We start from the raw sequence: 27,707 nt of genomic DNA on the forward strand, positions 1-27,707 counted from the left end.
GAAGTAAAACTGTCATTGCAGATGACATGATACTATACATAGAGAATCCTGAAGATGCTACCAGAAAACTACTAGAGCTAATCAATGAATTTGGTAACGTATCATGATACAAAATTAATGTACAGAAATCTCTTGCATTCCACTGCCAATTACCACTGCAACAAAAAGAATAAAATACCTAGCAATAAACCTATCAAACTACGAATGACATTTTTCACAGAAGTAGAACAAAAAATTTTACAATTTGTATGGAAACACAAAAGACCACGAATAGTCAAAGCAATCTTGAGAAAGAGAAATGGAGCTGGAGGAATCAGGCTCCCTGACTTCAGACTATACTACAAAGCTATAGTAATCAAGACCATATGGTACTGGCACAAAAACAGAAATATAGAACAGGATATGGAACAGGATAGAAAGCCCAGAGATAAAATCACACACAAATGGTCACCTTATCTTTGATAAAGGAGGCAAGAATATACAATGGAGAAAAGACAGCCTCTTCGATAAGTGGTGCTGGGAAAACTGGACAGGTACACGTAAAAGAATGAAATTAGAACACTTCCTAACACCATACACAAAAATAAACTCAAAGTGGATTAAAGACCTAAATGTACAGCCAGACACTATAAAACTCTTAGAGGAAAACATAGGCACAGCACTCTATGTCATAAATCACAGCAAGATCCTTTTTGACCCACCTCCTAGAGAAATGGAAATAAAAACAAAAATAAACAAACGGGACCTAATGAAACTTAAAAGCTTTTGTACAGCAAGGGAAACCATAAACAAGACGAAAAGGCAACCCTCAGAATGGGAGAAAATATTTGCAAACAAAGCAACTGACAAAGGATTAATCTCCAAGATATACAAGCAGCTCATGCAGCTCAATATCAAAAAAAACAAACTACCCAATCCAAAAATGAGCCAGAGACCTAAATCGACATTTCTCCAACAAAGACATACAGATTGCCAACAAACACATGAAAGGATGCTCAACATCACTAATCATTAGAGAAATGAAAATCAAAACTACAATGAGGTATCACCTCACACCAGTCAGCATGGCCATCATCAAAAAATCTACAAATAATAAATGCTGAAGAGGGTGTGGAGAAAAGGGAACCCTCTTGCACTGTTGGTGGGAATGTAAATTGATACAGCCACTATGCAGAACAGTATGGAGGTTCCTTTAAAAACTAAAAATAGGACTGTCATATGACCCCACCATCCCACTACTGGGAATATACCCTGAGAAAACCATAATTCAAAAAGAGTCATGTAGGGCTTCCCTGGTGGCGCAGTGGTTGAGAGTCCGCCTGCTGATGCAGGGGACACGGGTTCGTGCCCCGGTCCGGGAAGATCCCACATGCCGCGGAGCGGCTGGGACCGTGAGCCATGGCCGCTGAGCCTGCGCGTCTACAACGGGAAAGGCCACAACAGTAAGAGGCCCGCGTACCGCAAAAAAAAAAAAAAAAAAAAAAAAAAAGAGTCATGTACCACAATGTTCATTGTAGCTCTGTTTACAATAGCCAGGACATGGAAGCACCCTAAGTGTCCATCGACAGATGAATGGATAAAGAAGATGTGGCACTTATGTACACTGGAATATTACTCCGCCATAAAGGGAAACGAAACTGAGTTATTTGTAGTGAGGTGGATGGACCTAGAGACTGTCATACGGAGTGAAGTAAGTTGGAAAGAGAAAAACGAATACCGTATGCTAACACATATATATGGAATCTAAAAAAAAAAGGGTCTGAAGAGCATAGGGGCAGGACAGGAATAGTGACACAGAGGTAGAGTATGGACTTGAGGACACGGGGAGGGGGAAGGGTAAGCTGGGTCGAAGTGAGAGAGTGGCATGGACATATATACACTACCAAATGTAAAATAGATAGCTAGTGGGAAGCAGTCACGTAGCACAGAGAGATCAGCTCGTTGTTTTGTGACCACCTAGAAGGGTGGGATAGGGAGGGTGGGAGGGAGATGTAAGAGGGAGAGGATATGGAGATATATGTATACATATAGCTGATTCACTTTGTTATACAGCAGAAACTAACACACCATTGTAAAGCAATTATACCCCAATAAAGATGTTATATATAAAAAAGAAATCTTTGGCACTGATAATAATAAGATGCACGCAGAATGAGACATGGCTTCCCGAGTTTCTTTGCATGCAAATACTTACAGTGTTTCATTATTTGGTCTCCTTGCTGTGCTTTCACATTGTTTGGAAAAGTTTTTAAAAATGGAAAATGAAAAATTCTGCCTGAAAGAGGTAAAAACAAACAACCACAGTTGAGCTTTTGGTTTTTTAAACTAAACCTGATCATGTCTATTTATGCTTTGTTCATCCAAATTCTCTACCTATTACATCAGCCTCGTGTTCTGCACCATTGTCCTATCTGAAACGCTTCCTGGGAGAGAGTAAAGGCTTCTGAATTATCATTAGCATGCTTCCAGCTTAGATAAGATGCTTTTGAATGCTAAGTCTTTTGTGTGGGCTCTAGAGATGAAAAAAACTTAAATGTATTACATTGAATCATGGATTTTTCAATGCTCATTTAAAGCTATCTTCGTGGTGTATTAAGGTTTGCTCCTCACTGCTCTCCTCACCACACCGGCCTCGATGAACAAATAACCATTCAGAATTCATGGCTTTGAATTATAACTGGGAATCTCTTTTGTAAAGATTTGAAGATTCTGGACCTGACATTATGATGTGAATTTTCTGCTTTTTTGGATTATGTGCAGAAATATAATGTGGTTGCTCCCTATTCATTCATGTTTCCCTCTAAGAAATTTAGCCTATGGAAAGGGGCAAATGTCAAGAAATTAAAGGAAGGCTGTACTTATATTATTCCTAAGACGAAACCAAAGGGAGGCACAAAGGAAAACTGGGTGAAGAAATAGCGGGAAGGAGAGCGGGCTGTGCGAACCTCAACCTTTCCTGAGGAAGAAGGAGAAATGAGGCAATCCAGAATGCATATTTCTACGTATTATTCTTCTCCAGTATTAACAAGACAGTTCCTTGTAGGAATGCCTTTGTGTAAAAGCAGGAAGGTGGAGAATATATAAGAACTATCTGAGCTTCTGGACTCACTTTCAAAAATCAGTCAGCTTGTTATTTTGCATGAGAGATAGAGAGAGGGAGTGAGAGGGAGAGAGTGTGTGTATGTTTGATGCTGGCTCTGTATCTGATACTTAGAGACGCTCTGTGTGAACCAATCTACAGTTAACAGGAAATGTGGTTGTTCTTGGCCTTCAGATAATAGCGCTGGGTTCTGTCTACTGTATCTTTTTTGAAATTTTAATCATAGATACCAAGGAGAGTTTGGGGGCCATCTGCCTAGGCAGCTGTGTGTGTTATCTACACAGCAGCTGCAGGGCAGAGGGGTGACCCAGAGTTTGCACAAACAGTCCACTGACCCAGCTTCAGGCTCTCCATCCTCACTAACATCCAAGGTTTCTAGCTTTAGAGATAGAGAGGGAGTCAGTTGAAGCTTGTAATTCCAATCAAGACAACCTCTGTGTGACTGCATTCCCATCTCACTTTGATACTGGCCCACAATTGCATAATGCTGTTTTTTTTTTTTTTTTAAACCCGGAGGTTGTAGTCTCTTTCATCTACTGAAATAGAAAACCCCTGAACTAAAGTTTTAACATGTCAGTAATTTCAGAAGTGATGTGACCTCTTTGCCACAAAAGTGGAGGTGACCAGAATCAGCTTTATCATAAACTGGCATCTGTATCCTCTGTTTTAGTTGTTCTCTCACCAGCTTTGCTCACTTCCAGCCCATCCTCCACCTTGCTGCCAGAGTGATACTTTACAAAAGCAAACCTGAGTAATTCTGTTTTGAATTCTTCAGTGGTTCCCCGTCCTCTAAACAACTTGGCCTGGTACTCAGAGCCCATCATAGCCCGCTTCTGCCTGGTCTCCTCTCCTCACTCATCCTCCTCCATGTAACCATAAGTCTTCTTGTTTTAGTTTTTCTGAATGACTTGCATCCCACTGTCTCTTGCCTTTGTGCCTTCACACAAGCTATTCCATCTTCTTGGTATGCTTTTCCCCACACGTGTCTAGCTAACTCCTGTCTGTTCTTCAGGGCTCAGCAGAAGTCACTTCCTCAGGAAGCCTTCCATAAGCCCTGCTGCCATTTAGAAATTCTCCCTCTGTTCTCCCAGAGTACTCTGTTCTGTTCTCAGCTCTATCATAACATTTGCTTTATTGGACCTAAATATTGGCTGTCATGTGTGTTGTCCCCAAACAGCTGCCTGTGACTCTGATGGTTGGGATGAGCTCTTACTCATCTTTGTATCTTCAGACTTTTGCATAGCGTTTGGAACACGGCGAGTACTCAGTTAATATTCTTTGAAGCTCAGTTAATAGTGCATAGCTCTCTGAGTACAGTGAGTGGTCTGTCTTCTTGGTTACCTCAAAAGCTTCAGGTAGAACTGCACCTACCTACGCAAGGCACAAAGTAGGTGTATGATGATAACACGTGCTGGTTGATTAATTATAAATAGGTTGATTCTAAGACAGTGGCATTCTAGTGTCCCTCTCTTAGTGCCTCATCTAATTAATTGATTGAGAATACCTGCTTAGGCTGTATAATATCCTTTTAGGGTGACATTTTTTCAACTGTGAGTTGTGACCCATTAGTGGGTCATGAAAACAATAAGTAAATCAAGACTAGCGTTAAAAGCAAAAAACATGAAATAAAATAGACAAGAGAATATCAGTGTATCACATGTAAAACAGTTAAGTAGTGCTTTGTTTTATTTCAGTTACATGTGTCGTGTTTACTGGGTTGCAATGTAAAAAAAGTATTTCTTAGTATGCATTTCAGTGAGAAAGAAAAAAAGTCCGGAGAACAGTGCTTTAAGGAAAGAATGAAATCCTTCACACCCTGCCATTCCATTCTGGATTGAAGTGAATTAGTTGAATCAGTACGATGTCCCCTGGCTGATCGCAAACCAGCCAGGAGCTTGTGCCTTTTCTGTCCCCACACTAAGCTAGTCCTTACGGGGCTAGGAATCTGTTCTGTAATGGAAGATAGTCTTCTGTTGGGAGAGAAATAGCTTGAGAAAACAAGAAAAAAACCCAACACTGGAAACCTTCTGTAGTGTTTTCTTTTCTTTTTTTTTAACTAAGGATTAAGACATTAGGTAAAAATCACCCTACTGAGCCTACTTCCTCCACTTCAGAAATGATGCTCTCTGATAAGGATTAGGGCGAGTTGATCTTTGAGATACCAGTTTTGTACTCCATTTTGCAACTGCAGTTATAGTCTGATTTAAGGCTAGAGTTTTGAATTAGCTAAGAATAAGCTATGAGGGTCTTCTAGCTGCAGGCTGAATCGACTGTTTGGAGTCAGTTTTCAGGAGGAAATAGGACAGTTCATTTTCTTCTGGTCTATCTGAAAGTGACCCCATGACTATGGAGCTGGTCTAGAAGGCAGGGAGTGAAGGGGCAGGGGGCCATCGACCCGCTGACTATTTTCGAATCTGAGTTTCTGCCACAGCTTGGCAGGCTTTACCGTTTGTTTTTTACTCACTCTTTTGTTGGCACGTTTCTAAAAGCACAGCAGTGGCTGGGGTAGGTCAGCGTGGCGTCCAGGAGGTTGGTAAGTGTTTCTCTTGAGGGCAGTCTTTTCAGAGAATAGGATGATGTGGCAATTAGCGTCTGAATGGACTCCAGCCCATAGCTGGGCAGGGCCTGCAGTTTAGTGGAAGAAATATCCCTGAAAAGTAAAAGGGAGAAAGGTTTATCGATTGATTTACTTAACATGTATGATTCATAGAATGAAACTTCCTCTCAACAATAGTATCCTTCTAGGTTCTGAGGAATCTTTTCTCCATCTCGCTTTCTCCCTCATTCTCCATTTCAGTTAGTCTCATTAAGATCTGAACTCAAAAAAGCTACGTGGTCTCTTTTCTGATAGGTACCCCATTATTCTTTTCAAGGCTGAGTATGACTCCTCGTACCTGTCATACATTCATTAGCATTCTCTCTCTCCCCTCTGCTGCTTCCTTTCTCCCCCTCTCTCCCTCCCTCTACCTCTCTCCACTTAGCAGAAGTGAAATAACTACTTGCTTTAAGAGAGAGCAGGCACGTGCAGTGACATCAGCTTTTGTGCTCTACTCCAGGGGGAAATATTTAGGGCTTCAGATGCCTCGGTCTTTGATCGATCAAGCTCTGCAGGGTAGGTTTTCGTGAAGCACAGGCTAGTTCCGCTATTCAGAGCCACTGTGTGGCCTTAGCCACCCTCTACCTTCTCTAAAGGCAAGCTGGATTCATCAGTCCAAAGCAAGCAAACGCTCGGCCATGCAAGCAAAACCGTGTGGAAAGCTCGGGTTTTTCACACAAGGTCCCGAATGCCTCAGCTTTTCTAGACTCGAGGCCCAAGAAAACTCCAAACAAATTAAATGTGAGGAGGAAGAGTCAGTGGGAATTTAAAAAGTCTGCCTATCTTCTAAGTGGCTGCTGCCATGAAAGTTTTCCAGGAGCATAGCCCCCTGCAGCAAACTGACCCAATACTTAGTGCCCATCTCATGGGAGGGGCTCAGTAGGGGATTGATGGACAGATGAACTTGACAACGTGGCATGATGACTAGTGTAGGCCCTTGGTGGAATAATCAAGGTGGCAGAATTTGCCTCGGGGGCTGCAGACTCATTGCTTTTGTGTCCTTATTGATTTACGTAACCAGTGTTCTCATTCTGCTTTACAGAGTTATTATCTTAGATGTATTAGGGATTGACCACATGATTCTTTGCAGGCCTGGTGATTTTTTTTTTTTTTTTTGGTGGGGGTAAACTATTTTAAATTAAGATTTTAGAAATGGCAAGGTCTCATTACAAAGGAGTGAATCTCTGATGATTGATTTTCAGTTTCAGTGAGAGACTCATGTTTTGGGGGTGTGGAAGGAAGGACCACTTCTAGATATCACTTAAACCCTAAGGGTATAATGAGAATAGTTATTTGGAGAGTAAGAGACCTAGGTCTGGTCCCACTGTTCTGGAAAAGTCCGTGTAGATGCCTACCGGGCTCACAGTCATTTCTAGCAGGCAGACCAAGCAGGTTTTCAAGCAAAAACTGTTATGCAGGGCGTCTTATGATCATACTCACTCGTTCTTGTGCCTGACCAAAGGCAACTCTCCTTAGCTATTCAGTGCCCAAGTAGGTGACCAGTTTGCTGTAAGAACTCTGCCTCTAGGGTGTGCTAGACTGGAGAGCATTCAAGCAATGTGTAAGATTCTGAGTCTGGTGTACTTTGAATATGAGACATAACAGGTAGGGATCCCTAGGGTAGGATGGCAGAAGCTGAGAGACAGCAGAAAAAACAGTAGGCAGGAAGCACGAGGAGGTGGAAGCCATGAGTAAGTAGAAATCATGACGTCGTGTGGAGAAGAGAGAGGAGTTAGGATTGATGATGGCAGAAGTTAGGAAGTGGAGAAGGTCAGGAGTTTTACTGGTGGGAATTAGGATATAGAGAGAATCAGGGGTTGACGGCTGCAGGAAATAAGTAGACAGAGTCAGAATGGGTAGTGACAGGAGTTGATAGTGGCAAGAGCTAGGAGCTAGACGAAGTCAGGAGTTGATAGTGGCAGAAATAGGCGGTAGACAGAGTCGGGAGTTGATAGAGAGGAGGTAGGAAGTAGATGCTCAGGAGATGACAGTGGCAGGAGCTAAGAAGTAGAGTTCGGTGGGCTGTAGAAAGTAGACAGAATCATGACTGGATACAGGCAGGAGCTAGGGTATAAAGGATACCTGGGTCGGTTCAGTCCTCCCCCTGATCACTCAGAGAACAGGCAAAGTCCTTATAAAGCCACAAGCCTCATAGCCTGGCTTTCGCCGCCTCTCGGTCCTCCTGTTCTAGGCCCCTCCTCCTGGCTCACTCTGCCACACTGGCCTCCTGCTTAGTTCCCTGCACCTGGAATGCTCTTCCTGCCGATACCCACACAACTTGCTCCCTCACTTCTTTCAGGTATTTGCTTAAATAACACTTGTTCAGGACAGTCTTACCTGACCATCCTCCTTAAAATGCTAGCTCCCTCCCTAGAACTCCTTTTGCCCAGCCACCTGAAGTTTTCTCCTCCACGGCCATCTGGAATACTACATATTTTCTTTACTCATTTGATCCTTGTCTGTCTTTCCCACTCTATGAAGGCAGAGACGTTTGTCTTTTCTTCTTCTCTGCTGCTTCCCTGGTGTCTAATCCAGTGCCTGGCACATAGTGTGGACTTACAGTTACTGGATAAATCAGTGAATGAATGAATAAACAAACAAATAAACTGGGTTACACTGCTCACTATCTTTCTAGTACTGTTCTCATTTTAAAGTCACGCGCCTGTTTATCACTTTGCCTGTTTATTGTTCTTTCCCCTCCATGGCTCTAATCTCTTTATGAGCAGGTCCCGGAGCTGGCCGCTGTCCCTGCAGCTTGGTGCCTGGTAAACAGGACGTGTTCCACCCACGCTTGTTGAAGGCATGAGTGATAGCGTGCCAGGGGTAGGGACTAATGGGCCGGCATCTCTGTGGCGAAGGTGACGAGGCCACTGCCGTTACTGCTGCAGAGTTTCTGGAGCCCTGTTGCATCGCTCCCTGAAGCCTGACTGCAGCTGCAGTTGTTTCCTACAGGATGTTTCCGGCTTCCTAAGGCCTTGTCAGGAGACTAATGGTTCAGTTTCCTGCTCCTCTTCATTTTCCCCTGTGTCCTTATGCTCAGCTCCCATTAACTGAGGGCATTTGCCTCTGCTCCTTGCATTCTGAGGGAGCCTGACGCATAGCAGCTCACACAGCCTTAATTCCCACGAGGGGATGCCAGGGGACACCACGCCCCCCTGCCAGCACATTAGGAGGCCCTCCGTGTTTGATGTTGGTTGAACCGTGTCTCCACCAAATTCACATGTTGAAGTCCTAACCCCCAGTACTGCAGAATGTGACCTGAATTGGAAATAGGGTCTTTACAGAGGTGATCAAGTTAAAATGAGATCGTTAGGATGGACCCTAATCCAGTATGACTGGTATCCTTACAAAAAGAGGGAAATTTGGAGACAGACAGACACACAGACACACAGAGCACCCTGTGAAGATGGGACTTATGCGGCCACCACCAGGAGGAACTACAGGCCTGGAACAGGTCCTGCCCTCGCAGCCCTCAGGAGGAGCCAGCCTTGCCCATACCCTCATTTCAGACTTCTAGCCTCTAGAACTGCAAGACAAGACATTCCTATTGTTTCAGCCCCCGAGTTGGTGGTAACCCTTGCACGTGCATAGACTGGTTCCCCGCAGAGCAGGCTGGGAACCATGTGGCTGGACACCCTGAGCGGGCCTGCTGGGCTGCAGCGGGTGGGGAGGGGGGGGCAGCAGTACTGTACTCACAAGATGCTAGGCCCGGTGGCCCCCCGGAAGGCGCCATTGTGTATCTTCTCCAGGTGCGGGTTTTCCTTTAGCTCCCTGTGGGGAAGGACAGTGTCCTCAGTGGAGTTTGCAGCTCATGTGTAAACAGTCATAGCTGTGTGCATGCACGGTGAGAGCAGCCTGTGGGCATGGTGCTCAGGGGTCGAGGGGACAAGGCGGGGCTGTAGGTAAAATGAGAAAAAGACGTTCTTGTCCTGGGAGAAATTGTGAAATTGCTGGTGTGCTTGGCTCCGCCTTTCCTCTGCGATTTTCCCCTCACTCAGTGGAACCCTTTGTCCTACAACTTAAAGTACTCCCTACTTCTGTCCTGGAGTTGTGAAGAAAATGCTGCTCCAGTGTTCAAGGCTTAAGGGTGGAAGTGCAGCCCACTCTGCATCAGGCCGTCATGACCTTGGAGGGCTCAATGTTTGTTCATAGTAATAGACTGAAGTTTGCAAATTCTTTACTTAAAAGAAAAGTAGGGTCCATTCAAAGCTAGCCCCTTTCATCATGTTAATTGGACTCTTTCTTTCAGCTGTGCATTTCTCAGTGGGTTAGAAAGGGGAGGAAGGACAGCCTGTATAGAAAATTCCCCCTACCCCGGGTGCCCCATGGGTCTGTGCCCAGTGCCTGATCGTTGCCAGGTGTGTGTATTGTAGAAACAAAAGGGTTGAAGGCCACTGCTGTTCAGGAAGCCAAAATCTGCAATGGGAGTAACGACCTGAGGGCTTCTGTTCCCTAAGCTCAGGACAGCTCAGGGTGAACTGCTCAGGACCAGCTGAGCCTAGCCCCGCTGAGCAGCTCCCGTCTGGGCCCTGACGCTGGTGTCTCCAAGGACAGGCCCCTCTCTGGGTGGACAAGGAAGCCAGGAGAGGAGTCCCTGGGCCCAGACTTGTCAGCTTACTTTTGATTGCTTTCTTCCTACAAGAGAAGGGTGGCGTCTCAAAGAGCATTCTGGAAAACGCTGGACACTGGGCACAGTGTATATCCATTGCTGGCGTGATGATTTTGAGCACAGGATATGATTCTTCTGCACCACTGTTACAGTGGCAAAACAAATACACCAACACCCGCTGCCCCCTCCCTTGCAGGATCCTCAGTAATTACCTGGTTCATCTCATAGCTTTACATCTTCTTCATCGTCTTTCTGCAAGTCTCCACATCACCCCTGCCGTTTAAAAGCTGTAAAAGCCCTGCATCTCACTCCCTCGGTGGCTGCCTTCCACACGCTTCTACTAAGCGTTTTCCTCGGAAAGCCTCGGCCCTTTCATCACCATGCACCCGTCAGTCTCACGTCGTCCCATCCCCTGGGTGTATTTCCGTTTTCAAGGAGATGAGGTTGTCAGACTCAATTGCTGTTTAAAATCTAAATCAAGAGAAAAATTCCTTCCCAAACCTCCATGGCTCTTCTTCCTGATTTGATTTGTTTTAATTATGTTCAGTTTTGGTCATAAATCATTGAAACCGGGCTCTGTGAGCAAATAATCCTCATGTCAGCCAGGTCAAATTAATTGTTCAAATTTCAGGACAGCATTTCTCATGTTTTATTAAAACTCAGATCTTTCTGTATAATGATAACTCTGTATTATGTAACTTGGTCAAAAATAAATCCAAAAGTTATCTACCACAGTTTCCTGGGGGTCGCTTTTGGGAACTCTCCCGAGTGGCATGGCCTTCTAGGTGTGAGAAGGATAGGAAGGATGACCTTTTGAAGTACAGTGGGAGAACTCCCAAACTCCAGCCAAGGCTTCCCTGATGGGGGTGCTCCGGGAATGGTAGGACTGGGCTCTCGGACCCCTGGAGGTGTCTGAGGGTAACCTTCTGAAGCTGCTCCTCTCCACCCTGTCTTAGTAAGTAACATATTTGAGAACTTTGTAGGGCTGTGGTGTCATTGTTCTGAACAACTTTGGACAGGCCTTTATATGAGGAAGGTGTCAGAAATGGGGCTGGACATGCCCATAGTTTGAAACTTTTGCTTGATGGTTTTGAAAACTACTCCCTCTGCCCTGCTCAACCCTTCAATGGGTCTGCTCGCTCTTGGAAGAGAATTCAGACTCCTTCTCACGGCCCCTCAGTCCTGATGACTTGCTCCTGCTGCATCTCCAGCTTAATCTCATCCAGTGTTCCCTTTGCCGATGACCCTTAAGCCGCATTGGCCTCCTCTCAATTCTTGGAGTTTATCAACTTCTTTTCTTGCCCACCTCAGGACCTTTGCACATGCTGCTCCCTCTTTCTGTAATGCGCTTTGTCTGATGATTGCCAGTGCGGACTCCTTGTCATCCTTTAGGCTCAGCCTAAATATCATACCCTTGGTGAGGCTGTCCCTGAGCACCTAACCTAGAGTCAGTCTGCCCCTGGTACTCTCTCAGATCTCAGGGATAGGTTATTTCCTTCACAGTAGGTATCACTACCTACAATAATTTCATTTATTTACTTGCCTTTTCCCTGTCTCTTCTGCTAGTACAGAAACTTCATTAGGGCAGGGACTGTTTCCACTGTACCATTGTAGACACAGCACTTAACGTAGTGACTAATGTATTGGTGATGCTTAATAAGGGTGTGTTGAATGAATAAATGAATGGAATTAACTTGTGTTCTTGGCAAACTGATTTGTGTTCTCGGCTTCCTCTTTCTGGCAACAGTGAGGTATGGGGAATACATACTAATGGGACTTTGGGACTTTTCTAAGTCCACACCTATTCTGGCGCCTCTAAAGCCGTTGAGACACTGCTGACCAAGGACCTCCCACCTTACTCTCTGCTTTCCCTGACCTCCCAAAGATGTACTCTGCTGAGTAGCCTCTCACCTCTGCTTTTGCTCTGGCTTCTTTTCCTTATCTCTTGTTTCCCCCCAATTTTATATTCAGTCCTCTTACTTTTCCTCCTTGTGCAGGTGACCTCAGCCACAAAGAACTTCACCCATCCCCTCTCCTCAGGTAATTCTGACTTCTGTGTCCCTAGCCCTGGCCTGCCGCTTCCAGCCCTCTGTCCTCCCTGCTAACCCATGAGCCAACCTTCTTTAAGCACCCCTCTCACACTTCCTATCCCAGGACTTTCAACGGCTTATTCTCTACAGAAGAGTCCAAATTGTTCACTCTAGCATCTGAGGCCCTTCCTGCTTTATCTCTAACCCACATCTAGGACTTTCTAAAAGGTACTGTTTTCTGGTCTTTGAGCACATCCCATGCATCCTCCTCTGGGCTGTTCTTCTTGTCCTCTGACCGGAGTGCATTTTCCTTCCATCTTTGCCTGTCCAAGTTAGGCTCAGCTCAAAATCTATATCTCTCATGAGGCTTTCTCTAGTTTCCTTCTCTTCTGCCTTTGAAATCTCAGAGGACTTTACCTCTCTCAGGCCAGGCACCATATCTTGCCTTCTGTTTTAGTAACTACGTAGTGTACAGTTTATATACCATTTGGAGATGTTTCTTCCTAGGCTGTAAGCTCCTGCAGGGCAAACACCAGGGCTTCTTCATCTTCATTTCCCCTCAAAATATAGCATGTTCCTTCAGACACAGCTGATGCTTGGCAAACACTTGTTGAGTGAGTAACAGAATGAGGCATCTGAGAGTACTGTGCCAGGAGAGGATTTTAATTTGGCAGAAACAGATTTGATTGGCCAGAGGGAACCCTGCGTTGAATTCAAATCAACAAGAAAATGAGGGAAAATCCACTCCATGGTAGGAAGGACAACTGTTTAAAAAGCTACCATTCCTTGAGCACTTAGTATGTGCCAGACCTGTGCGAACTGCATAAAAGTACAATCTTATTTAATTATCATTCATTCATAATTAACTGTATAATGTAACAAATAATAAATGAGCACGTACTCTATGCCAGGCACCGTGCTGAGTACTGAGGATGCAAAACAGACCTTTAGATTGGTTGAGTAACTTGCTCAGGGTCAAGGTGATAAATAATGGGATTGGAGTTTGAGTCCCAGTTAGTGACTGTTAGATCCATTCTCTTCTCCACCAAGCTATATAACATGGTATCCATATAATAGGGTCTTTGGTTACTATTTGCAGTTAAAATAAATAGTATATTGTATAGACTTAGGCTACTTAACTTCAGACCGGCAGCATCAGCATCTCCTGGGAGTTGGTTAAAATGTCAAATTCTCGGGCCCTACCCTAGACCCACTGAATTAAAATGTCTGGGAGTGGGGCTCAGGAACCTGTGTTTTAGCAGTCTCCATGTGGTTCTTATGTGTGTTATTTGAGAAGCACTGGTGTAGACCATGGTTTATACATATGGCTTATTTATTATCAAAAGCCTTTTCATTTGTTTCTTTTCCTTAACTTTGGCTTTAGTTGAGCCTTTCGTGTGCCGTTAGGTTTTACTGTACACAAGTGTATGCTGTTTGTCACCTTACCCGGTACCTGTCACGGTTCAAGCAGCCTCCACCCTGGCCCTGCGAGCTTTGTGAATGAGCCCTTTTTAAGGAAAGGAGCCATAGAAAGAAAGGTTGAGAACAGTGAAGGGAGCAGTAGGGATGCTTCTCTAAAGTTGAAGGCTGTTAACGCTGGGGACTGGGGTCGGATGTGGTGAAAACGCAGGGCTCCCTCACCTTGTGGAATGTGAACTCCTTACTCCCCCCTGTGTCCCCCCCCCACCCCGCCCGCAGCAGTAAGGAGATGGGCTTCTGTGTGGGCCTGTTGTGGCTGAATCGGCTGGTAAATGGCATTATCCGATTTCTCTGCAGTGGGGCCGGGAGGAAGAATTTCTTCACTGAAATCACGCTGCCTCTAACACACCATCGACCCGAGCGAGGGGACTAGAGAGGGAGGCTGTGAGGTGGGGGAGCCTAGAGTAGGGTGTTGAATATTTCAGCAAACTGTCAACTTCAATGTATGCAGGCTGCATCTATCTTCGATATCAGGGTGCTCTGCGGTTTCCAGCCAGCCAGTTGCCTAGTAACATGCGTACCACACTGAGGACCAGCCACTTGAAAGTTTATTTTTGTCCTGAGTTAGTTGCTGAAGATTGAATGTGATGTGGTAGCCAGAGTAATATTTCATTTTTATTCATGAGCTGGGGAAATAAGCACATACTTACAGGGAAATCAGCGTTGTCCCATTGAATGCATGACTTTGTATTTCTTCAAATCCATTTCCATATAGTTTTCTAAGGAGGGAGGAGAGAGGTTTTAGGAGCGAAAGAAACACAGTTTGGAATCACACATTCTTCCTTCTGTGACATTTATTACTAGGATAATTGCTGGCATTTACAATATGTAGCTCTGTTTCTCTAACGTCTTAGATCCTCGGGGCCTGCTGAGACGAGACTGTGTTCTTGCTCTAGCTGGCTTCCACCTCTACCACCAGCACCACCACTAACTTGTTAAGTGTTTATTAAGTGCCAGATATTGATCAACCATTCTACGTATTTATGATTTCATCCTCATCGTCACTTCCATTGCTCTGGTCAGAAACCTAAGCCTTCATGTTGTTGTGTAGCTTGCTTACGGTCAGAGAAAACAGTGGCAGAACTGGAATGTGAGGCTAGAGCTGTCTAACACTCAAGTCTTGTGTCTGGCTCTACAGGCCAATCTGGGCATATGGGCTTTCCGGGTCGCCGAAAGCTGAGGGCAGAAGAAGGCTCCAGTACTGAGTGGGTGTTTCTTTTTCTTGGATGAGTCTGTGGTTTTGCTGATGCCACATTTTGTTCCACAACCAAGATTTCAATGTCTGTAAACAGTTCTTGAAGACCCATTAGTGGATAGTGAAATCAATTTAGTTGGGTACAATCAGCCTTAAAAAAAATGAAATAGAACAGACTGGAACAAAATGGAAAATGTTAGAGTATGTTGCATGTAATCGGGGTAGTACTCTTTCTGAAGTTCTGTTCCGCCATTTTGAATGTTATGTACATGTAAGTATATGTATACATCTATACGTATAAGTCTGCCCAGGACAAGACATAGGAGACTCCTTAGAACACAGATGCTGGGAAACGTTAGAAGCAGAAAAGAGCTTGGAGAGGAGCAAGCGGCAACCCTTCATCTGACAGAGAAGGAAAGAGGCTCAGAGAAGAAAGTGACTTGTCTAAAGTTCACAATAGGTGGAAATGAGACCAGAACACACTGTGACTGGGGCTACTTCCAGCACATCAGTTTTGCTGGGTGATTTGACTCGTCTTCCCTGAGACAGCCACACGGCCCCTCTTCCTCCTCCTGTAGAGCTATGTTTGATGTCATGTTCTCGGCGTGGGCTTTCCTGGCCACCCTATTTAAACTGCCCCCCCAGCATTGCAGCATTCTCTGTCGCCCTTCTCTGATTTGCTTTATTAGCATCTGACCCATGATTATATTACTGTCTGCCTCCCCGGCAGAATGTAACCTTTATGAGAGCAAGGATTCAAACCGTTCTGTTCATTGCAGAATCCCCTGCATGTAGGACAGTGCCTGGCGCCTGGGAGGATTACGGTAAATATATGTTAAATGGATTGGATGAACAAATGGTTATATATAAGGTGAATTTCTCACTGTAAACCATGGCCAAGCAAGTTTGAAAGCCACAGTCTCAAATAGAAATATTTGTGTAAGCTCTTTATGAACAATGCTATGAGACTCAAGTGAGAAAGGGCTGTGGTGTGATATGAAATGGAGCCGCCGCATCTGGCCAGGTGCTAGCTTCCCTTTACAGGGCAGCTGCACGCCCATGTCAGGGACAGGTGGGGGGTGACATGAGAAACAGTTTAGACACAGTCTCCACCTACTCCTCCAGGTGGCTGCTGCCCACGGGGTTTCTCTAGCCTTTGTTAAATAAAACAAGCGTGGGATTTAATTTCATTGTATGTGTACGTGTGTAGTGTGGAGGTGCGTAATATGCATGTGTATAGTGTGTGTGTGTGTGTGTGTGTGTGTGTGTGTGTGTGTGTGTTTGGGGGGGGCGTCTCTTTCCATCAACACACCTGAGACAAACCAGCATATAAATAAGTATAGTTGGGACTCAGTGTTGAAGCTTGACACTTGAACACTGAAATTCAGAAAATACAGAGACTACAAAATAACTGAGTTCAAAGAGAGCAGGGGAGCATAGTTAATTCGTTTTGTTAAACCCCCAGATCTCTCATAATGCTTGCTACCTAACACGAGTTCAGTCAACAGGCTGGGGGGAGCGGTGGCCTTGCCCTTCCACGGGAGGAAGAGCCTTGTCTGGCTTTCCCTGCTCCCATGGGCTTCCTTCTGGAATTCTTCTGAGTTTACACACGAGCTCCTCACTATATTCTGTAATGGATTCTTGGATGCCATGTTTCAATAGTTTTCTGTCCCCGTCTATATTGTAGAATCCGAGGAGATTGGTATTTGGTTTATCTCTGTTGTCTTGTGGCATTACACACAACTTTCACACAATCCCACTAGAATTCTCTTTTTATTTTACACTTAGAATATTGTCCTTTGGCAGTCTCTTTTCATTTTGGGGATTGAATTCCTTTGCAGTAATCTCTTTTAGATGAAGAAATCATACCTGTCTTTTCTCTGGACTCCTTTGAAACTGGATTTCTTAGAGTCTAGGCCAGTGTCTGTCAAATCATTCTCCTCCCTCCACTGAATAGGAATCATCTGGAACTGCTGGCCACAAATGCAGATGCAGACCTACTGACCAGGTGCACTGCAGACCTACGGAATCAGAACCTGGCCGTGGTATCCAGGAAAGTGCACTTTTATAACAAGCTCTCCCAGTGAGCTTTGGGCGTGCCACTTTGGGACCTTGCCCTAGGGTATATCCTAGGATGGTGCAGCTCTCATTATTTCCATAGCGCAAATCAGATGGTCTGCTGGACAGAATTGAGTCCAGACTCTGGTCCCCTTACTGCTTTCTCTACCTTCTTAGTGGTGGAACTACACGTGTAGAAAAACTAGCCCCTACCGTGCTTTTAGCAAAGCAAGCTGCCAGCACTTGTCTGGATGCCAGTTCCTCATCACTGGTATGTGATACCCCGATCCTACTTTTGATACATATTAGGATTTTAGGCTTGGCTTTTTTGGTGGGGCTTACAATGCCATTGCTCTAAGTGCAGCCTCGCAGTTAAGTCTGCAAGCCCTGAACCCAACTGCCTGGGCTTGGATCCCAGCTCTACTACCTATGAACTGAGTTACTTTGGGCAGTTTACTTAACCTATCTGTGTCTCAATTTGGTGATCTGCAAACAGAGATGATAATAATAGTCTTGACCTCAAAAGGCTGTTGTGAGGATTAAAACAGTAAACATACACTGAGTACTTAGAAATAGGTTCTGGAACAAAGTAAATGCTTCATGTGTTGCTCCTATGATTCTTCTTCTTATACTTAACAGTGGCTTCCAGCTGTCTGGCCAGAACAGAGAGAAAGATCTCCCTTTCCATGCTCTGGACAGCGTGTCATGAAATACAGTGACCTGTCTAATTGAACTGTCATTCTCCTCTATTGAGGTAGGGGTAGAGCAGGTCAATTCAGTGGCCTGGGCTGCCCCGAATGTGCGCATTCTCCGGGGGCCCTCAACCACCTTTGGTCTGTGCTGGCACCATTGACATTTTTGTATTTGGACATTTTTTATGTCTTAAAAAAAATTTTTTTTTTATAGCCTGGGTTCTGCTTCTTTCAACTTTCCAAAGAAAATGGCTCACCATTTCCTTTTCAGCCACTGCTCTTTGGCTCTGTTCTTAACATTTGCAGACAATAGAATGTGCTGCCTTGTTTTGATTAAAAGAGTGGCTTCCTTACTTTGGAGAAATTACAGATGTGAGTGGGAAACCTCATGCTGTCAGGGCTGCACAATGCTTTAAATGCCCTTTAAAACATCTGGAGAGTCACTTCACATAGCTTTTTTCTAAAACATCGTGGTGTCAGAATTAAATGAGGAGGGCTTCCTTTGCTTTGAGGGTGCTGTCACAGGCATAGAAATGAATTTCTCTCTCTCCTCCATTATAATAGCTGCACCTTACTTTAAAGCAGTGTCTACATTCTCTATTCAAGTGTCAGAAATTCTGACTCAAACAGAGAGAATAGCACCTTTTTATTCAAAATAAGATTCGGGCTTTAGAACTCAATCACAGATGACACTCTAATTCTGAATACTGCCTTGTAGCAAACTCCAAATATTCCTGGGGCTTTAAAAGCATTTCTGGGGTTATATTAGCAGTTTTAGACATTCTGCCATAGCTCCCACTTGATCATGTAGCCACCTAGTTTTTGGATGATTTCAAAGAAGAAAGCCTAATTTAGGTTTACAGGTCCTTGGGGTCTCACAAAGTGACCCCATTGAATGGGGAGGTACCTCACGCCTTAGGATCTGGGGTCTTCCCATGTCTTTGCTGAGGACACAGAAGACATATAAGATCCATGTCCTTGAGAGGCTCATAATCTCAATAGGTGAAAACATGAAGTAATGAAAGAATAATACAAGCCAGTAGACATTCCTTGTGAGCACGTGTGGTACACAGAAATGAGAAGTCTTGGAGAAGTCCTCCTGGGTTGGAGAAGTCAGAGAGGCTGCATGGTGGAGCTGAGACTTGAGTCAGACCTTGCAGAATTAGGAATATTTGTTACTGAAGGGGAAAGCATACTAGTTTAGAAAATATGCCTCGTGGTAGTGTATCTATAAGCAAATTTTTATCAAATGACTATATAAACACCATCCTAAAGCAGAGGGATCCTATCCTATCCATCACCGCTTTCTTCATGCAGTACTTTGCTGAAGTCCTTTTATATCTGAATGATTCCTCATGTATGAAGACACTTCTCTAGTGGATACCCTGGTAGTCATTGTATGGGTAACTGTCTCTGGTCACTACTATATGCTGCCATGACCCTACTTTTGGATGTTCATCAGAATTCCCCCATTTCTGTGGGGCTCACAGTCTCTATAGCAAGGGATTCCTCTCTCTGATATGAGCATGCCTCTTGCTTTTCAGCAGTACTGAGTTTTTATGTTTCCCTCCACCACAGCCAAGTTCATGTCAACTTACCACACGCAACAATAAAAAGGTGACAGGTATCTAAAATAATGATGACAGCAATGCAGTATAATATATTGAATAAAGTTTTAGAAAAATCCCTGTTTCATAGTGATGTTTAAAAAGAGAGCAAGACACTATGGAGAACAGTATGGAGGTTCCTTAAAAAACTAAAAATAGAACTACCATACAACCCAGCAATCCCACTACTGGGCATATACCCTGAGAAAACCATAATTCAAAAAGAGTCATGTACCACAATGTTCACTGCAGCTCTATTTACGATAGCCAGGACATGGAGGCAACCTGAGTGTCCATAGACAGATGAAAGGATAAAGAAGATGTTGCACATATATACAATGGAATATTACTCAGCCATAAAAAGAAAAGAAATTGAGTTATTTGCAGTGAGGTGGTTGGACCTAGAGTCTATCATACAGAATGAAGTAAGTCAGAAGGAGAAAAACAAATACCATATGCTAACACATATATATGGAGGCTTAAAAAAAAAAAGGTTCTGAAGAACCTAGGGGCAGGACAGGAATAAAGACACAGACGTAGAGAATGGATTTGAGGACACGGGGAGGGGGAAGGGTAAACTGGGACGAAGTGAGAGAGTGGCATGGACTTATATATACTACCAAATATTAAATAGCTAGCTAGTGGGAAGCAGCCGCATAGCACAGGGAGATCAGCTCAGTGCTTTGTGACCACCTACAGGGGTGGGATAGGGAGGGTGGGAGGGAGACACAAGAGGGAGGGGATATGGGGATATATGTATATGTATAGCTGACTCACTTTGTTATAAAGCAGAAACTAACACACCGTTGTAAAACAATTATACTCCAATAAAGATTTTAGAAAAAAAGAGAGAGCAAGAGAGAAAGAGAGGAAAAGGAAAAAGAAGCAAACCTCTTTTACACAGAAGAGGGCTGGCTGGTAAACGTAGAGGAGTGATAAGTTTAAAACTATCATTTTGTAGCTCTCTATATAATAACTCAATAATGAACAGATGCTGAGACCATTGGGTGAAAGGTTGTTGGCCAACTCGATAGTCACATGAGCTCAGAGTATCCCACAATAGTTTACTTATTTATGACAAAGGGAAAAATGTGCCCTTACAATGAAGAGGTCTGGCAATCACCACCTTAACCAGATGGCCAAGGAGTGGCACAACATGACACAATGGGCCTCCTGGTTTGATGCAGTGGGAGACGTATAACCTCCCCTTTGCAGTATTCTTGCAGAAATGTTGACCTGAATCTAATCAGGACAATGCAGTCAGGTGAGTCCAGACAACTGGCCTGGGCCCTCAAAGGAATTAGTGTCATACAGAACAGAGGAAGGCAGGGGGGCAGTTCTCAGGAGGGGTGGATGGGAGGTAAGGTTGGGAGGACAAAGGCATAACAGTAAAAATGCAATGTATAAACTTTGAATTCTGACTTTAAAAACATCTATAAAAGACATTTTCATTTGAATATAGACTGTAGGTTGGATGATGTCATTAAATCCATGCTGATTTTCTTAGGTGTAATGGTGTTGTAATGTAGAATGTTTCTGTTTAAGGAGATACATGCTGAAGAATTTAGGTAGGAAGTGTCATGATGCCTATAGACTTCTTTTGGATGGTTTGGCAAGAGGGAAACGTGTTGTATGTACTTAGCTATCTAGAGATGGAGTGGGTGTGGTAAGCTGTTAATAGTAGGTGAAACTCGGTAAGGTGTACAGGGCTACTCATCGTGCAGTTCTTTCCACTTGTCAGTGGAAAGACAAATGGTGTCCATTTGTCGGTTAAAATAAAAAATGTTTATAAAGAGACGATGACACACGATGTTTTCATGATGGTCTGAAATAACTGGCTTCCTGAATATGAGCTTTTAAGTGGTGGCACAGCGTAGCTGACACAATGTAATTGAATTTGCACAAGGAGGTATTAATAATCCCACTGGAGAGACAGAGGCAGAGGCCTGTTGCCGTGGTGTGACTCGACTAAGGCTGGTTAGACTCAGAGCCAGGACTGGAAGCCAGGCTTTCTCCTTCAGCGCCCAATAGCCTCTCCACTGCGGCTCATCACAGGTGTAGCTCGGAGTCTTGTCTTCCTTTGCCAGGTCACCCTTCTCCGAAGGGTCTTAGAGAATTAATTGCTGTGATCTTTCCTTCTCTGTGTGGAGTTCAGACGTGAATCAAGGTTGACTCCTTTTTGAGACTGGTGTGATAAGTCATCTAGAATATTTGAAAGGTGGTGCGGCCAGACCCTGCGCATTCAGGGGGGAACATTTCAAGGTAGCCTCCTGAGGGGATTTAATGAAAAGCCAAACTGGCTAGGAAGGGACATAACAGCACAATGCATAGCTTTAGCATTAGCCCCACTTTATAGCTCAGGAAATAAGGCTTTCCTCTTTGAAGGTAATACCCTTTTCCAACGGGGTGCTCCACGTGGCCCTTCACTTACAGAAGGGCCCATTCAGCTGAGAACAGGTGCCAAGCGAATGACTAATCACTTCCTTCCAGACGAAGGGCCGAGCGTGATGAGGCGCTGGAGGCACAATGCCAATGCGCACCCCCAATGCACGCTCTCTGGGAGAGATGGAGCTGCAGTCCTCATTAACTTCAGAGGTGGGGCAGTGATGCCCTGCCGGTAGGCACTGTTCTTCTTAAAATCATAACGAAAATAAGTTAATGGCCCCTAATAAAACCACTGTGCAGCTCTCGTGTACCAATGCTGAAATGTGATGTCTGAGAAGAAATCTCTAGTTGTCCCTTGGCGTCGGTGGGGTGACCCCGTCTTGTGAGCTCATAGGCCCCTATGGGTTATCTCAACATTCATTTTCTTATTGGTCCTCTTCCACATCTTCCGCTCTTTCATTCTTATTCCACTCCACCCCCATTGCTGTGCATGTATCTGGGAGAAGTACCTATTGGTTCCTGCTTATTTTTAGATTTAGGGGAAAATCAAAGGGAGTATTGGATATTTGTGATCTTTGAATTAAAGTCTACTCTACTGAGTGGTTTCTTCTTAATACTTTTTTCAGGGTTATTTCTAAGCCTTTAGTCCCTTATCCCTGCATTTAAAACCCTCTGCAATCTAGTGTCTCCTCCACCCCCGCCATTTATCTAAATGTATTTTCCATTTCTTAAGCAGGATGTTTACTCCCAATAAGTATGCCTCATCCCATTTTCCTCCTTCCCACAGCCATGCTTTCGCTCATGTCCACTTGGAATATTCATTCCCCTTTTCTCGGTATATGGTATCACAAAATGGGTAAGACCATGACTCTGGAGCCAAGTCCGTCTGAGTCTAAAGCTTGACCTTGGCCAAATTACTTAAATTCTCAGTGCCTTGGTTTCCTTATCTAAAAGTGGGGCTGATAGTTCCTACCTCATAGGGTTGCTGCGAGACTAAAATGAGTTTAAAAAAGTACTTTAAAACAGTGTCAATGCTATATGAATATTAGCTGCTTTTATCACTTTTACTCATACAAATGTTACTGATTCTACAAGGTCTAACTCAAGTCTGCAGCCTCTCCGACTCTCCAGCCCAAGAGCACTTCTCCAATACTTCTCATTTCTGTGTACCACACACTCACAGGGAATGTCTAGTGGCTTGTATTATTCTTTCCTTCTTTCATGTTTTCCCCCATTGAGATTATGAGCTTCTCAAAGCCATGGATCTTATGTCTTTTGTGTCCTCAATAAAGACGTGGAAAGACCCCAAATCCTAAAGCGTGAGGTACCTCCCGACTCAGTGTTTGCTCTGTACATGCCCTGCTTCTGACAGGGGACATGATGAATGAGTCGTTCCAGATCCATATACAATAGTGAGTCAGAAACACTTACTAAACAGCTGGAAGAGCTACAGTACATGAGGGAAATGGAGGAGTAGAAAGACTGTAGAGAAGTTTTTCTAGGGTCTAGTCTCGTTTCTGGTGTTCAAGAGTTTTAAGTTAAGAATCTGAGTTATTTTGAAACTATTTTGGTTGCTGCTCTATATTCTTTTGATTGCAACACTCTGAGTCAACGCTGTATTGGCCACAGCTTTGTAACATGACACTTGCATGTGTTGAACTACACCTACACAAAGTAAAAGTACTATTCAAATGCAGTGTACCCTTGATACCAATTTCTAGAATCCACTGTAGAGAAGAGAGCCCTCTGAGATGGTCACTTCTCTTGTTTCACAACTACCTCCTCATCTCAGGGTCACCCAATGCACGCTCTGTCTTTCTTTAAGGACATTTAAGCTCATTTATGGCCTCATCACAGATCCTGCCATGGGCTGTAACCAAAGCAGAATGAGTGAGAGAATGTGGATGTGGGGAGCAGGGTTGAACACTTGTCACTGGGCTTTGGACATAAATGAGACATGGTACCCAGGATGCTGCCTCTGAATGGTGGGGCAAAGGAAGGTGCCCCATGTAAAGATGGCAGGGATCCCAGGGGAAGGAAGCCAGGCAGGTGTACAGTGAAGAGAATGAGTTGGGTTATTTTAGTATGATGCCCCTTGAACTTTAACGTGCATGTGAATCACTTGGACTCTTATGAAAATGCAGATTCTGAGTCCGTAGGTCTGGGATGGGCCTGAGAGTCTGCATTTCTAACCAGCTCTCAGAAGATGCTGTAGATGCTTGTCCATGGACCATACTTTTAGTAGCAAGGCCTTAGGAAAGAGCGTGAAAGGGATAGGCCTGTGAGCCTGATAACCTGATAAGTGACTGCCAGATAAAAAGACATTATTTTCAGGTATTAAAGGATTTAGGGAATGGGCATCGATGGTGTCCCTTCAGAAGCAAAGTGAGCAGGTTCTAAGGGGAGGGTGAAAAATGAGAGAGAGAGAGAGAGAGAGAGAGAGAGAGAGAGAGAGAGAGAGAGAGCAGGGTCCATTGATCAACTACTCTACCTACTTGGAGAATATCCTTTCAAACTCTTCTCAGTTGAAACTTGAAATTTCTATGCTCTCTTTTAACCAGGGCAGCGACTCCCCTCCAGGCTGTCTCTTCTTAGCTTCAAAGCAGTCCACTGATGTAGTGAATAATTTCATCAGTTGGAAATTTGGTCCCTGTAAATCCTCAGGGCCCATTTGATTAATTTTGAACTTAATGGGTTGGTTGATTGTCATGTGAACATGTGACCTAGCTGCCATCCCACACAACTCCTCTCACCCTTGGCATTTTAGGTCAAAAAGAATGTCACCAGAGAGTTAGGAACATGGCAAAAGATGAGAAAGAGCCCACCTCAAGCTAGAAGTGGGAATGGCAGGAACTGTATGGCAGGGTGTGAATCTGCCAGTTTACTCACAGTGTTATGGATTCGTTATTCATCCCTTGAAAAGCATTTCCTGGTACCGTGGTGATGTGTAAGTTATCACAAATTTCCCTTGAGGAATGAAATGAGAAATATTTACTTTCCAAATTTCAGATGCAAATAGGAAACTGTTTTGCATAGCAATCAGCCTGGTACTTACAGAATGAAATTAAATTCAGAGGAGAAGATCTTCGTAACATCTGGAAGCTTTCGGATGCCTGTGTTACAGATGCTCCTGTGGTTTGGGGCAGGGTGGGAATGTGGGCAGAGTGAGTAAAAGTGATCGTTATTAAGGAATAAAGATAAAAGCGGTAGAAAGGCACTTTGTAATACTATTTTCACATTAAATTTAAAAACATGGAGTCTGGCTTTATCAGTAACACTTCTAGCTGCTGAAGGTCATCAGAATTTAAAAGCCCCTAACACTGTGGGGGTAGTTACTCTAATGGCTCGTATTTAGAGATCTAGGAGATGCGACTAAACTTTTAAGTCTTTTTCATTTACATCTGTAAATATTTCCAGCCTGTCTTTTTGCTATTGCATCAGTTGCATTTTCGTATTGTATTGCGTTCCATTTCCTTTTGCTAACTAGTTTATTCCGTGCTCTTGATGGTTCCAGAAAGCATCTCACTACTTTAGAACAGGTTTTAACTCAAACACTTCAGGAGGATTAATCTCCATGTGAGAAATCCATTTCCTCATTATTAACAATCTCCCTTTATTTAGCTACCTTGCGATTCAGGGAGTTCTTCCTTGTATCTCACTGAGATCATTAAACATTCTTTGGGTTATTGGAGCTACTCAGGACTCCTCTTCTTTTCCTCCCACCTTTTATTTAGCCTTCAAAGAGGAGAGAGGCTTCAGTGATAGGTTAAACTGAAGGATATTTTATTACACAAGAAGGGGAATGGAGTCCAGGCATCTAGATCTTCCCCCAGTCGCGTTTTAAATTCACCAGTCATGGACACTGGACAACTGAAATGAACTGCCCGGCACTCTGGTGACAATGAAAGGAAGTCATCTTTCTCTTTGGGCTCACTCTGGTTCTCTTCCTTACCTGTTACCCCAGATCACACAATCCTTGCCCTGTCTGTGGCTGGTGAAGGCAGTGTGGGCTTGGACTGCAGTGTGTACCGGGGTTGGGGGAATATTGCTTTTTAGGGGTGAGATGCTATTTAATAAAGACAATGATTCTTCGACAACAAGGGGCTGCAGTGGTCAAGTTTGGTTCTCGGATTTTCTTATGTTTTTCCAAAGTAGTTGATGCTGCAGATACTTATGTGTCCCATAGACCCCTTGGAGGTCTGGAAAAGCAGAACACTTGGGTTAGGAATCATCATCCAGTGTTAGAGCTGCCGAAGGAGCTACACTCGTGCCCATCCCCCAGGGCAGGACTGCTTGCATGTTGTGGAACACTAGAGAGGTGTCTGCCCCTCCTCCTCTTTTTTTTTTTTTTTTCCAGCTGGTAGGGGTTGTGGACTTTGCATCCTCTACAGATTTTATGAAATTTAATTCATCAGGAAGAAGAGAGAATGGACATCTGTGTTAGAGGGTTAAATGTTCATTTTTTTCTGGGTGAATGAGTGATTACTTGATATATGAGAAGATCCATGGTGATTAATTTATAGATTTGTATCAAGTTTCAGGAATTCTGGTTTTGCTGGCAAGGCAATGAATCTGCTGGGCTACAGTGGTACTTAACTTATAGTTCTAACTAGTAGACTTAATAAGTTTTAATGGGAAATAGAAAATAATGATTTCGCTTATATGGGACAGTGCCTACCTCAAAGTAATGCTTTAAAAGTTTTCACTGAACGAATGAATGAACACATGAGAGAAAGGAGATCAGTAATTTTCAACCAGGGATGGGGATCAAATCAGAGTTGCCTCTTCCACTTTCACCTATGCTCTCTCTACCTCAACACCTCACCTTAGAGATGCCAATTTACCCTTTTGAAAGTGTCCTGACCTCCCTGTTCCATGCCCACCATCACTTTGAAAATCATTGCAAAGGGGTGATATTCTTCTTGGATGTTTGGGACGGAGAAAATGTTGGGAACCACTTACGTGTATTTGAAAGCACCCAGCACGGTAGCTGATAAGAAATGCTGATTAAATTTTAATCAGAGGGCTGAGGCCAGACATGCAGATAATGCTAAATATGTGGTTTAAAAATTCTCTCCAACCTTTTAATTGTTTAGGTTTTCATCAGATGCCCATGTTCCCCTTCCCAATTGCTTAAAAAAGGAAAATTCCTCACAGGTATTTTAAGCGGGGGAGATTTGTAAATGCTCCGGGCTCAATGTACACCAGATTTTTAGTGTTCTGGATCAGTCTGTAAAGAGAAATGGAGAAACAGGCAGCAGTTTAATTGATGTGTTTCGTTCGCAATGCACAAGGTCATGGTCACCAGAGGATGCTGGCTGAAAGTGCCATCAACAAAATCAAGTGACTTTCCTGTGCTTGAGGGGAGCTCCAGGGACCCTGGGGATAGAAACGGAATGGTGAGAGCTGGTTGGCTGTTGCCAGGAAGTTCTGCTTTCAACCTCTTGCTGAGATAGGTGTAAGCATCATAGCTGGCAGTCTGTTCCATTCTCCCTTGCACCCCCTGAGGAAGCACCAACATCCAGGGCTCCTGGCCAGCTAGGTCGTGCCCCACCACGGAGCCAGCACACTGGGGGTGATGGGAGATTCCATTCTCAGGAGAAATGAACAAATTGGCTACTTGTCCTTGTAGGCAAACTGGTTTTCTTTGTAGTGTGCTGGCAGTCACACTGACCAGTTATCCAGACGGGCACTCAGTCTTTGTAAAAGCCCAGGGCAGAGGCTGGGGGCTTGGATTGGGGGGATTTTTTGTCCATTCTATAGATAATTGGTTGTGTGATGATGCCTAACTTCCCAGACCTAATGCTCCCTTCTGTAAAATTAGAATAATAATAGTACTCTTCCTACCTCACAGGTTGGCAGGTAGTGAGTAACATAATAGGTAGAGATAATGTACAAGGCAGGGCTTTGCAAAATACGAAAGTACAGCCATAACACCACAGTGGCGTTATTGCTC

General features: G+C 44.1%; 1 protein-coding gene across 1 annotated transcript in view; it reads right to left on the bottom strand.

The window, feature by feature from the left end:
• LHCGR (luteinizing hormone/choriogonadotropin receptor) overlaps positions 1-27,707 on the bottom strand; it is a gene marked incomplete at both ends in the record, with an annotated part of 61,176 nt that overhangs the window by 10,040 nt on the left and 23,429 nt on the right. The window contains 7 exons of the mRNA XM_082852259.1: positions 2,195-2,275; positions 5,565-5,750; positions 9,393-9,467; positions 14,465-14,533; positions 24,641-24,718; positions 24,807-24,881; positions 26,907-26,981. Of these exons, the coding sequence (XP_082708385.1) occupies positions 2,195-2,275; positions 5,565-5,750; positions 9,393-9,467; positions 14,465-14,533; positions 24,641-24,718; positions 24,807-24,881; positions 26,907-26,981 (639 nt within the window). The remainder of the gene's footprint in view (positions 1-2,194; positions 2,276-5,564; positions 5,751-9,392; positions 9,468-14,464; positions 14,534-24,640; positions 24,719-24,806; positions 24,882-26,906; positions 26,982-27,707) is intronic.

The sequence above is a fragment of the Leucopleurus acutus genome, assembly GCF_964270905.1.
Source record: "Leucopleurus acutus genome assembly, chromosome: 12".
Classification (NCBI taxonomy): Eukaryota; Metazoa; Chordata; class Mammalia; order Artiodactyla; family Delphinidae; genus Leucopleurus; species Leucopleurus acutus.